The sequence below is a fragment of the Fukomys damarensis genome, unplaced genomic scaffold (genome assembly GCF_012274545.1).
Source record: "Fukomys damarensis isolate Sample0158 unplaced genomic scaffold, DMR_v1.0_HiC HiC_scaffold_1, whole genome shotgun sequence".
In the NCBI taxonomy this organism is placed as follows: domain Eukaryota; kingdom Metazoa; phylum Chordata; class Mammalia; order Rodentia; family Bathyergidae; genus Fukomys; species Fukomys damarensis.
The window spans coordinates 27,574,109-27,587,225 of NW_022900913.1; the positions used below are offsets into that span (position 1 = coordinate 27,574,109).

The window sequence follows — 13,117 nt, forward strand, 5'->3', positions numbered from 1 at the left end:
TGGTCATAAACTACACCTATGCTGAATGCAGGGGTTTAGTAACATCCTTCTTTGGAATGGGTAATGTGTTAGAAGTAGATAGCAGTTGACTGAAATCCTCATATCGTTACCTGAATATTTTTGCCAAAATTTATGGTTTATTTAACTTTTCTCTCTTTGAAATGAAAATGTTGCATTACCTTGCAAATGGAATATTTATAGATAAAATACATATTCTTGAACCTTAGCTTTTCTACTTATGGTTATATCTGAGCTTGGGAATGTTTTAGATACCTTGTTCTTACCTTGCTGCCCCCAATTAGACTCAAACTCGGGCTCAAGTGATCCTCCTTCCTCAACCTGCCAGGTAACTGGGACCACAGTTGTTTTGTACTTCATTGTTTAAGTCTCAGTTTCATAATATATATGGTAGAACAGCTCATTTAATTGTTTTTGGGGGGGTTTTCATTGAGTTTATTGGTACATTTTAGGTATAAAGTACAGTTATATTTATTCATCATTGGGATGTTGTACCTTTACATGACAGGACTTGGTTCCCATTTTTTACTCTTGCCCCTGCCCTCCCTTCACCCCCTCCTCCCTTCCCTATTTACAAGAACTTTATCTCCATTTTTTCATTTTCTCATTTTTTTCTTTTCCCTTATTTCCTTTCCCCTACCCTTCCCACTTCCCCTATACCTTTAGCCCTTTTCTTCCTATTTCACATTGTCAATTATACCATTATCATTTGTTGATGGGTATTACATGAGATTAAGAGTTGAACACTAAGTAGTATATCTCACATATGATAAAAAGTATACTTTGAATACATCAGGAAAAGTTGTGGAAGACTTTGAAATGAACAGAAGATCACTGGATATTATTTCAGTAGAAAACTAGGTATTTTCTACTAGACACCTGGAGGTATCTGATTCTTTTGGGGCCTGTGCCTTTCATTGAGTTGGGCTTGTCTGTTCTATAACTTCATAAATTATAGGAAATTGATAATAATCAAAATAATTCTTGTCCATAGAAACACAAAATTTTTGTTCAATTGATATAATTAATTTCCACACTGTAAAAAACATTATTTAAAACATTATAGTAATCTATGAGTAATAACCAGTTTTTCATCTATTAATATTAATTTTAGAATTCCTGGTTACCTGTAAATGTGCCTACTATTCAAATTCTCATTTAAATTTGTTGTAACATGTTACCAGTTCTCTCATTGAGGTGTTAAATTACGTCTTTGACACGTGCTCATTTTACATTTCCTTGAGAGTTTATCCTGTGATACCATTCTTACTTCACAGCTTTTACTACAAATACAATTTTCAGAGCTAGAAGAGACCTAAGGGATCATTAATCCAATGATTTTTATTTATAGATTGATATTTAAACATGAGCACTTGACTTATCCAAAGATACACCATCCCCATTTTGAGTTTGCATAATTTGAAATCTTTATTTCATTGTTTGCTTAAATAGAATATTAGAATCATTAGATATTACTTAAACTGCTAAGCCTCAAAGTTGAAGCTAGATGTTGTCCATCATATTAAGAATAAAGAGCAGTTACTTTTTCTGTAAAAAGGAGTAAGAGCCATATTGATGATTCTGCTTATTCATCTAATTTCCCATTCCTGTTCAGGGAGTAGTGAGAATTGGCCAATAGTACTGCCAATCTGTGGCCACCCAGTGGGAGAACAAGTCAGTCTGACTTGAAAGTGGATATGGCAAAGTACTTTAAAGTGAACACACAGATATTTAACCAAGAGGGTTACTGAAAGCTTATGATGACCCTACAAATGCTTCAGAAGATTTAGCCAAGGTTTTCAGAAAACCGTTTTATCAGTGCTTCCAGATATCAGGAGAAGTGCATACTAAAGTTAAGGATTTTAAGGTGAAGAGAATCATCTAGGAATTATGCATGAATAAATGACCCATAATGACACCTAAGGACATCAGAATTTAGTGGAGAAGCAAAGGAAGTGTGTTTAGAAGCAGCAGATATATAGGGGGAAGGCCATGGAGAGCAGTGTCTCATAAACAAATATTGGGCAGACTTTTAAAGGTGTTGTTCTTTATCACTCCCAGACCTTTAGGACCCTGGTACACACTGTGTTGGAACTCAGTGTCTAGAGTTAGGTACAGTCTACTGTCCTGCAGTGCTTGGGAGAAGCCAAAGAAACGAGGGGAACACATCCAGGTGGGATGCAAAGGCTGAGCATCAGTGCAGCTAGGACTGGACGGAGAGGAATGGTTCAGAATCAACACCAACAGGCAGAAGACCAGAAAGACCAAGGAGAAAGACAGCCACTGTAGGAGAATGGCTGTCAGAATAGGTGGCTTCCTAAGCTGATTGTCCAGTGCCTCTAGTCTTGGCTCAGCCTGAGAAGCAACGCCAGTGAGCGTAATGTGGAGAGATGTACTGAAAAGTTGTGCATTTGGGCTCTGGATGCTTACTGTTTATGATTAGTGACAACAGAAAAGGGACACAGGGTAGCTTCTGAGCTTCCTAATGGTTTTTTAACTTCTTGCTGACTCTTCAGTTTATGAATTCATCAAGATGTGTATTCAGGTATACACTCTTTTTTTGAACAGATATATTTGAATTAAGAATATAAAAAACAAAAAAGAAGTCCAAAGTTTGGAGTCATATCAGCTGGAATCAAACCTCTTCACTACCTTATAAACTGAAATTTGGGGCAAGTTATAGAACTGTAATCCTACATCACAAGTTTTTCTGTGAACATAAAATAACATAATATGTGTAAATGTTTCTAAGAACTGTATCAAAATACCCAAATTCTGGGTACACAATACATTTGATAGAGAAATCATGTCAGATAAGGACAGAAACAAGTCCATGGGTTTATTTTTCTTTTGAGTGACTGCAGTGAGAGCTGTTTCCCTGGAGTGAGGGGAGAGAGAGTGAAATGCAGAAGCTTGAGGGTGCATGGTTGATGATGTGGAAAGTGTGAGTGCAAATAATGAGCAAGAAGTTTTTGTTTTTTCTCATGGAGTTTATTGGTACTTTTTAGGTATCCAGTACAATTACATTCATCATTGGACTCTTGTACCTTTACATGACAGGTCTTGGTTCTCATTTTTTCCCTTTTCCCCTGCCCTCCCTTCTCTGAAAAGAAAGGTTTTAAAATAGAGTGGTTTTCCCCCATTTATTCTCTGCTTATTCTAGAAAAGTGACATGTATGTGAAAGAGCTCAGGTGAGTTTGAGCTAGAGAATTAGTGAGATACAAGATTGTATATTTTTCTTCATAGATGACTACCACAGTGTAAATCTTGGGAAGAGATGAATATATTATAAGGGGAGAGTAGCAGCAGGAGGACAGGGAAGATGAAGAGACAAGTTGCAATGTTTAACCCTGAAACTGAAGTTTGCTAGAAAATAAGAACAAGATAACACTAGCAAGCTTGAGGCAAAAGATGTAGAAAATGAAGAACTCAATGCTGTTATAAAAAATTCATCAGCTATAGAATATTAAAAGGTTCAGAATTAATAGGTAGCATGTGACTCTTTAGGACTGCAAGCATTCAGGACCATCACAAAACACAGTGGTCATGGAAGTGAGGAAGTGAGGGAGGGAAGCAAATAGAAGGGAAAGGAACTGGCAGCTATCTTGTGGGAGAGAGGAATTTAATCCATTTTTATCCAATTTTAAATTTGGCAAATTTAAGGTAGTGACCTTGAGATGGTACATGATAGCATCTTCCAAGAAGAGCTACCACAATTTTCTTCCATCACTCGTCCTGATTACACTGTGAGGCACTTTATTTTCTTGAACACTATTAATTCACTCTCCAATGCTCTTTTGCTTTAACTAATACTAATTCCCTTTAATCTAGGTCAAGGATTTCTTTCCTGGCTTTGGATGTAGTGGGTTTTATTAATAACCAAAAGAATTATTCTGCATTCTAAATCTATTTCATCTTATTCAATCTCAAACATAGCTGGGGAACACCTGGTTACAATGACCAGGGAAGGTCATATATTTTCATGAATGCCATTAATTCAGTTTGAATATTCTCTTCTTTTAAGTAATTCTAATTCCTTTTATGCTGGCTTGTTGCTTTCTTTCCTCATTATCATTTTTCCACTTATTCAAGTTCCACATTTTATATCACTAATCTAGAATAGGACTCAGTTAAAGATCTTGAGCTTGTTTTTATTTTTGATATCTTGTGCTTTATTCCTCATGCTTTTTTAACGAGGAAATTGAAAGTCTAGAAAGACATAAATTGTATGATATTGTATTATCTACAAATAATTTTATGCCTATCTGACTGTATGGGCACCTTGTTATTTCATTCTTTTTTTTTCCTCATTGAATTTATTGGTACATTTTATGTGTACAGTACAGTTACATTCATTATTGGGATCTTGTACCTTTACATGACAGGCCTTGGTTCTCATTTTTCCCCCTTGTCCCTGCCCTCCCTTCACCCCCTCCTCACCTTCCCATTTACAACCACTTTATTTCCATTTTTTCATTTTCTCATATTTTTTTCTTTTCTCTTATTCCCTTTCCCCTACCCTTCCCACTTTCCCTACACCTTTAGCCCTTTTCTTCCTATTTGTTATTGCATTCTTTACTTTTACTTCACAGTATGTTTTTACTCTACAAATTTTTATGCATAATGATGTCTGTTTTCATCTTCACTTGTTCATAGTGTTAAACATTTAAGGCAAAGATATCTCTGAAATAAAATGATTATTAATCTGTTACAGAAGTTAGCCAAAAAATAAAAGAACAAATTACCTATGCTACCAGTAGCATGGTGAGACAGTAGTCAGAAAAATATCCCCTAGATGTAAGGAGAAGAGGACTATATAATGAAAATTTTGGGAGAGGAAACATAAATCATTTACACTGAGCCTATGTTGACTGTAGATAAGAGGGACAGGGCAACACCAAACAAGTGAAGTCCATAAAGAGATGTATTCGCTGCTGTTTGCTTGGTTGGTTGGTTTATTGGTTTCAAAAGCAGAATGTTGTATAGCTTTGGTGTCTAATCTTCTATATACTGTAAAGGACTATGGATCAGTTTTTTCTGTCTTTCTTTGTTAGTTTAGGTTGAAGATAACAGTTAAAATAATCCTCTAACTTTCTTCCCTGCATTCACCTACATTCCTGTGATTTAGTTTAGGACCTCTTTTAATTACTGTATCCATAGTCAATCCTAAATCTTCTATGTTAAAACTGAAGCTCATCTTTAGTGTGTTTTACCTTTATTTTTTCAATTTCCAGGAAAAATGTAAACTCATTCTAAAATTGTATTCTTTCCACATTTTATTAAACACTTTTAAGTAATAATGGATCAAAGAAATACAAGATCATATTTATCTGGTATCTTGCATTACTATATTTTAGCAGTAAAAAACTTTGATTGCTCTTTAAAATTCATTAATGTTCATATCATAGCTGAAGAATTTTCACATGAAACAGCTCATAAGGATAGTGCTCAACATGCTGCTGCTGAAAACCAAGATAAGCATGGTTACCAGAACTTGAGAGATCACATACAAAATAGGTTAGTCTTTAAAAAAAATGTCTTGCATCTTGTTCTTTGCCTTTTGAACTTATGGACGATCATGTTGGAATCATCTGAGCCATAATTTCTTCCTTATATTTCTACACATGAAGCAAAACTAAGTCATTTTAGTGTTGAGTGAAACATTTAGGTGGTAGCTTTCATATTCAAAGCACAAGTAATTATATTCTAGGACAGAAGAATTTGACCAGATACTTTCTTTTATGGTCCCATGAATTTATGAGTTAATTGTATGGAGTTCTGCTCATTTAGGAAATTCCAGTGAATATCTTAGAACTTCAAAACAGATTTTTCTAACATTACTACCTTTGTTAATGTGAAGTTATGTTGCATTCTTTCAGTTTTGTGAAATTTTTTTTCTTTTGGAAAGGAAATTTAAAAAGATTAGACAATTTTATGAGAAGTATAAAAATAGGAAGTAAGCTTTGGAGAGTAACGAGTTATATTAAATCTGTGTACTCTCTAGAAAGAGCAAAAACGTTTGAGAATCATTCAAGAATCATTACAGGAATACTTTGAGTAAAGCAAGTAAGTCTGAGCCAACTGCACTTATTCAAAAGCCTTTTCAATTTCTACGTCCAAGAAAAAAGTACATGACCTGAGTGGATCAGACTTTAAGTGGCATTAGAAAAGTGCTGAGAGATTCTCTACCATTAGTGCAGATGACGTCCTTAGATCTTCAAATGGACAACTGGGTGTACCCTAAAGGTTTCTTAGATTGGTAGTATTTTCAAATCTTCTTTCATTCTCTTTTTCATCTCAAAAAGTATGTTTTGGTAACATTAAATAATTTTTCTTTAATCTAAATTGAATAATATTCCATTGCCTGTAGGTTTCTAAAAGTTGTTTCATCGGGTTCATCTAAATTGGCAGCTTTTCTTTTTCACCATGTGTGTCAAGTAAATCATGCCTAATATATATTCACGCAAATATTTCAAATCAGTATGAGAAAGTCACATAATATTTTGATTTTACAGAATTATAGGCTTCTTGGACAATTGGCCTTTGTTGGAACAGTGGTTTTCAGAACCAGAAAATATTTTGATAAAAATCAGTGCTGAAATAGATAAAGAGCCTTTATGCCAGAAACTAAAAGAAATTTTTGCAACTGAGATAGTGAAGAAAAGGAATAAAGGTAATTATACTTATTATAAATTAAGCTTTTATTACTAAAATACATGCTTCTACTGACTTTAGAAGGAAAAGAAAGTGTGACTGCAGAGCTCTCTCCTGTATTTGGATTTACACTGCTGATGTGTTTTGCCTTTTACTGTAGCTTTCTGCTGCACATTTATGAATAACAGATTTTTCTCTCCCTTTTAAATTAATTTTGTAAAAAGTGGTTATCACACTGAAAGCACTGAAGAGAACTTTATTCATTTTCCTATTATAAATCAACTTTAAATTTTTCAGAAAGTAGCTAAAAATATAAAAAGTAAAATAGGCATTATCATACTACTTTCATTTAAAAAAGGAAATAAAGTTAAAAACAAAACGCTGTATATACTGAGTATGTAAAATCTCTATTTGTCAATTAATATCTTTATATTAAAATTAAGGATGTTATAGAGAAGAATAAAGATTTAAATTTAACTTCAACTTTATAAGGAAATAGTATGTAAATTCCCCCCTGGGGATGGAAAAATTAGAGAATTTAATTTTCTCCAAATTTATCTTTGTTAAAATTTACTAATTATTATTCATGTCTTTATTAGCCTAATTCTGCAACATAACTCTTCATATTAAACCATCGGGGCTTCTTTCTTTGTTAATTCAACCAATAATAATTGCTCATTAACTGTTCATAATATTGAAACTTATTATTGAAGAAATAATTCTAAACTCAGTCTAATACCAGACTTGCATTAGGATTTTACCTTTAAAAATAATTTCAGATAAAAATTTTCCTTGTTTTATCAGTTGCCCCTACTTATTCTGGTAACTGCAGTTTCTGGTCTAATTTAAAAAATGGTCAAAGTTAGTATGATCTGAAGAATTTTAAAGTTTCCTTGTTAGATGCTGCCTCTCATTACCAAATTTATGATCTAACTACCATTATATGTCCGTAAATTGATCACACATACTCCTAAGCCACCGCACCACAGGATGCAGAAGCTCACACTCAGAAAGCAGGCCCCTGCATCCACACATCTGCTTAAGAAAGACACTAGTGTGAGCCTTTCAGACAAAACCAAACCAATTTATACATTATTCTGAGAGGCTTGTCGTGGGGTGGAAACTTGCCTGAGAAGAAGGAGGGACCTGTCGCAGTATTCTTAGAGTCTTGGTTGGAACCAAAAGCAAAGAGATTTTAAGCTGTAAAGGCTTAAAACTGCAGGTAAAATCAGATTGTTTTTGCCAATTGTCAGACTCAACTTCAACATTTTTGAAAGATTTTACATCTACTGACTACATGAACAGGATCAACTGTCACTATGTCGGGTTTCCATTCCGGATAATTAATAACTTTTTCATAATAACTGGTTTATTATTAAGAGATATTTACCTGGCCCAGTATTTAGGTTAAAAATAAAAATGTGTAGTACTTCCATATATATTTTACATGAAAAGTGACCATAATATACTGATCAGTAAGAAAAAGCAGGTTATACAGAAAATAGTCTCAATTTTATTTTTAAAAAGAATTTGTGTATATTAAATTTATATGCAGAGAGAAGTAGTACAGTCCGTACAATATTTGATGATTAGAAAAGAAAAAGACAGAGTCTTCATAAGTAATTATCCTTTCTACGTATTTGTCTAAATTTGTAGATTTTTTTTAAAAAAAATGAATAATTGTTTCACTCTTACAATCAGAAAAAAAATATATTTAATTTCCACTATGAAAGAAAAGCTAATAGAAGGAAGCTTCCTTGCTTGATGAATTGAAAAGAATAATCTCTGGGCCTAGAGAGTTAATGTAAAGAGAGATAATAACAGTGACCAGTCTGCCTGGCATCTACAGCAAGGAGGGTCCCAGAGCCAGAGACAGTCAAGGAGGTACACCAGGAAGGATATGTGACTGGCAGAGGGGCATTGCAATGACAGGAGCCTAGAAAGTCACTAGCCAGCCACACGTCAGCATCAAGACATCAGGATTGCCTGTCCCCTCTGCCCCCGGGACACTCTTCCTTCACCTACCCACAAGGCCCACACCCTGGCTTTCTCCAAGTCTTTGTTCAGATGTTACCATGGCCTCATCCAGTTTAGCGCTCTTCGTAAAACTTATAGCACCGCCCTGCAGCACTCCTGATCCCCCTACTCTACTCTATTTCTTTTCTCCATAGTGGATATCACATTCCAATCTTTTGTATAAATGAAGCTATTTATTATGTATATGATCAGCCTTTTGCTACTAGAGTGTAAGCCTCACAAGGGCGTTGACTTTTCTCTGTTTTGGCTTACTGTTACATCTCAGCATCCAGGACGGTGCCTAGTGTTGTATTAACACTAGCAGTAGCTTTACTTTATTGTTAACAGCCCTTCCTTTGCTTCCAGGTACAGTTCAGGTGCAATGAACAATTGTATGACTAGGTGTGATGGCGCACACCTACTATCCCAGTTGTGGGGGAGGCTGCGGTGGGAGCATAACTTGATCCCAGGGGTTCAAGAGCAGCCTCAGCAACATAGTGAGATCCTGTCCCCACCCCCCAAAAAATTGTTGTATGATGTGAATAACTCAGTTGCCAAGGAATTTAATTGAGTGCTGCACATTCTTTCTCCTTCCATTTCCTCCCCACCCTACCTCTCCGATGTTTTTAAGCTTTTCTGTATGCTCTTTGTGTAAATCTTGCCTTTCCAATATTTCTTTTACATAACCCTTTGCTTTCTCATTCCTTTGGCTACTTTTCATTTGGCACCCACTTATTAACTTTTACCCACTACACACATGCATGTGCGCGCACACACACATACACACACACACACAGCTCATTGCTCCCTGGCTGTCTTCCCATCACCCCTCACCGCCAACAATACCCCACTGCCACCACCACAGCCTCCACCAAGAGAAACCACATGGCCCGGCAGAGAAGGCTAAAAAATCTCATCTTTACAGAATGGTTGATTAAGGGAGAATGTTAAAGCATGAGTTAATCTTAATCAGCAAATGTAATTTTACATTAATTTTAATTTCTTTGGTTCAAGTGAAGTAGTAGACGTTCCGAACCCTTAATGAAAAATCATTCTTATTTTTTTGAAGTTGAAAAAAAATTAGAAGAAAAGGAAGCTGAGAAGAAAGCAGCAGCTTCCCTCACTGAGTCTCCACCTCTACCACCTCCTCCTCCTGAGACCGAAAAAGAGAAGGAAATGCAGGCTCAGCACAAGCAGGAGCCTTCAAAAACTCCTCCTGCCAAAGGAAAACCACAATCAGGTGATTGACAGAGTGATTTATAATCCTGTTTGCCTGTTTCTTATTTTCACTTAGAAAAGAAATATAAATTATAGTGCCAGTCCATTTATCTAGATTCAGATTAACTACTTCAATCATAAAAAACCAAAAATCCATACTCAAATAGGGATTAATTATATTGGAAATTGAACCAGGAACACTACCACTGAGCTACATCCCCAGCCCTTTTTATTTCAAGAACAAGTCATCTAAATCATCCAGGTTGACCTCAGACTTGTGATTCTCCTGTCTCAGCCTCTGAAGTTGAGAGATTACATATTTGTGCCACCAAGGCCAGCTGGGAAAGCACTCTTAAAAACTTAGAAAATAGTTGTTTAAAAGTACTGGTTTTTCAATGTTTAAAAGGGAACATGGAGTCATCATATTCAGCTGATAAAAACAAAACCAGAGATGGAAAAAGGAAAGTTTTAGAATAACAAGAATTTAAGGAAGGTCAAAAGGACAGCTGTCCGAATGTTAGGTTTACATATATGGAAAGGGTGACTTCAATGGACTTCAAAAATAAGGGAGCCAATAAACAGCATTCATTAGAAACTAAAATTTATTTGTGACTGTGAATATTAAGGACCATGCAATTATACAAGGAAAGAAACACCTACTATCTCAATAAACTTACATACTTATGGATATATACACAAAGAGTATATGTAGAGAAAAAATGCTGAATTCTTTTCAGATCCTTAACAACAAAGGACAGTAAGTCCAGCATTAAAGGGTAGACAATGACTGTGACAAAAGTAGATGCTCATTTGTTTAATGTACGAGCTCAGTAGGATGTCAGTACCAATTCACTGTGTGACATAAATATTGTTTTAGTTTCAGCCTTAATCTGACTGACTATGCAGTTATACAGGCTTCCTAATTTTTTCTGATACTGTGTCATAACTTTTTCTAAATTCCATATTCTTTCTGCTTTATGGGGATTTGAGATTGATTTTTTTCAATTAGGTTTATCCACATTAAGCAAAAAATTTGACAACTTTAGTGTCACATATATATGATATATATATCATGGTATTTCTAATATCATTTTTCTCTAGCATACTGAGACAAGGAAAAATACATAAGCTTTAAAACAACAATTTTATGATGTGACTTTGAAACACAAAGCCATAAATCAAATATGCATCTTTTCTCTAGTACATAATTAGTGATTTAAAAAGAAAAGATAAAGATCTCAAGGAAAAATGCAAATCTTTAAAATGCTATTTAAGGAAGACAATTTTCACTGTGATTAAATTAGCCTCAAATTATACAGTATAACCAGAGTATAAATGTATTTGAGCCATTTTTTTCAAACTAATCTGTAGTGTTTCTGATTAAAACAGTCCATAGTCTAAGTTTCTGAAGTTTGTTTGCTATTTTAAAATTGTGTTCTGGAATATTGTGCATTGGAGAAATAATAAATCTATCATTGCTTCAAAGAGTGATTGTACCTGTCTCTTTTTTCTGTGTAGGGCAGGGCTGTGCCTGATCTTTACAATAAAATGTGAAGAAAAGGTTAGTCTTCAGAAGCCTAATTGCCATCAACAGCAAAACATGCAGGAAGGAAATTGATAGACAGGAGAGTAGAGTACTGCCCTCGTAGTACATAGAAATTTGGTTAAGCAATTTTAGGAAGGAAAATTCATCAGTTTTACTTTTTTTTAGAATTTTTATATAACTAATATATTTTCAAAGGAGAATACTTTCAGAACTGAAAGCCTGAGGCTTCTGAGCATGCTCAACTGAAACATTCAATAGAATTTGCTTTAGATGAGATAAAAAGAAGAATTATTTCCTAAAACAACAAAAATCAATATACAAATAAGGTTGAGAAAGAGGCATAGTACACTGAGTGCTAACAAGCATTTTCTACTAATCTAGTCCTATATTTTATAAAGTACTGAATGGTATACCTTTTCAATTGCACTTGGGATTCAGTTTTAAAACTTAGCAGTTGTGCTCCATTGAAAGATTTATTATGAAATCCACTACCAAAGGTCAATTCTTTTTCGGGAGAGTATAATTCCATTACTTTTTCAAGAAAAATATTTTTATTAGTACACATTTGCAGTACATATGATTATGCTTATCATGAGGAGTTGGTACATGTACATAATAGATCTTTATTCTTTTTATATCCCCTACCTCTCCCTCCCTTGCTGTTCCTTCTGTCTCTGGGCCCCCTTCTCATTTGCAAAAGATCTTTCTCCTTTAATTTGCAATTCTTTATTCTTTTTCCCTTCCCTCTCTTCGACCTCCCTCCATCTCTTGAACCCCTTCCCATTTGAAAAAGATCCCCCTACTTCTTATTATCTATCTTTTATTTTCTCTTTGTTATATTCTGGGTTTTTCATATAAGAGAAACAATGCAATGTTTAAGCATGTGTGTCTGATGTATTTCACTTACTATTATGATCTCAAGGTGGCAGGAAAAAACTGCTGCTGTTTCTTTTCCTTCTTCTTCTTCTTCTTCTTCTTCTTCTTCTTCTTCTTCTTCTTCTTCTTCTTCTTCTTCTTCTTCTTCTTCTTCTTCCTCTTCCTCCTCCCCCTCCCCCTCCTCCTCCTCTTCCTCTTCTTCCTTTTTTTTTTTTCTGGTACAGGGGATTGAACTCAAGTCCATGGGCTTTCAAGGCAGGCAGCTGAACCACTGAGCTAAATCCCTGGCCCTTGAGCTCATTTTTTAAAAGCAAATGAAAAACTGGTTCATATATTTGGGGTAACATAATGGTCATGCATGTAAGTTGTCTGTAAGTTTCTAAAGCAGCTTATTTGAGCATAGAGTTCATGGGTCTGTTGTATGGTCAAATAGAGCCCACAATGGCCTCTCCTTGGATAGTTTTCATACTTCCTTCAGCCCTTCTCTCCTTTATTATTTTCTTCCTTTCTTTGTTTTTAAATTTGGATGTTTAAAAATCCATTTAGAAATGTTTTCTTTCTTTCTTTCTTTTTTTTGTACCGGGGAATGAACTTGGGCCCTTGTGCTTTCGAGGCAGTTGGTGGAACCACTGAACCAAATCCCCAGCCCTTCAATTTTTATTTATTTGTTTGTTTGTTTGTTTGTTTTTAAAAGTTTTCAAAGGTAACCCTTTACTACCTGACACTTGTCTTTTTTCTATGGAATCTTGTTGTCAAATCTGAGATATTTAAACATAAGTGATATACAC

The 13,117-nt window shown here is 34.9% G+C and overlaps 1 protein-coding gene across 7 annotated transcripts in view; it reads left to right on the forward strand.

Annotated features, from left to right (window-relative positions):
- The window catches only part of Spef2 (sperm flagellar 2), a 172,462-nt gene that overhangs the window by 73,482 nt on the left and 85,863 nt on the right, over positions 1–13,117 (forward strand). For 6 of the 7 annotated variants that reach the window (XM_033759234.1, XM_033759304.1, XM_033759177.1 and 3 more), the window contains exons 16-18: positions 5,428–5,536; positions 6,535–6,692; positions 9,759–9,929. In XM_033759234.1, the coding sequence (XP_033615125.1) occupies positions 5,428–5,536; positions 6,535–6,692; positions 9,759–9,929 (438 nt within the window). The remainder of the gene's footprint in view (positions 1–5,427; positions 5,537–6,534; positions 6,693–9,758; positions 9,930–13,117) is intronic. The other variant, XM_033759210.1, reaches the window with a different exon arrangement.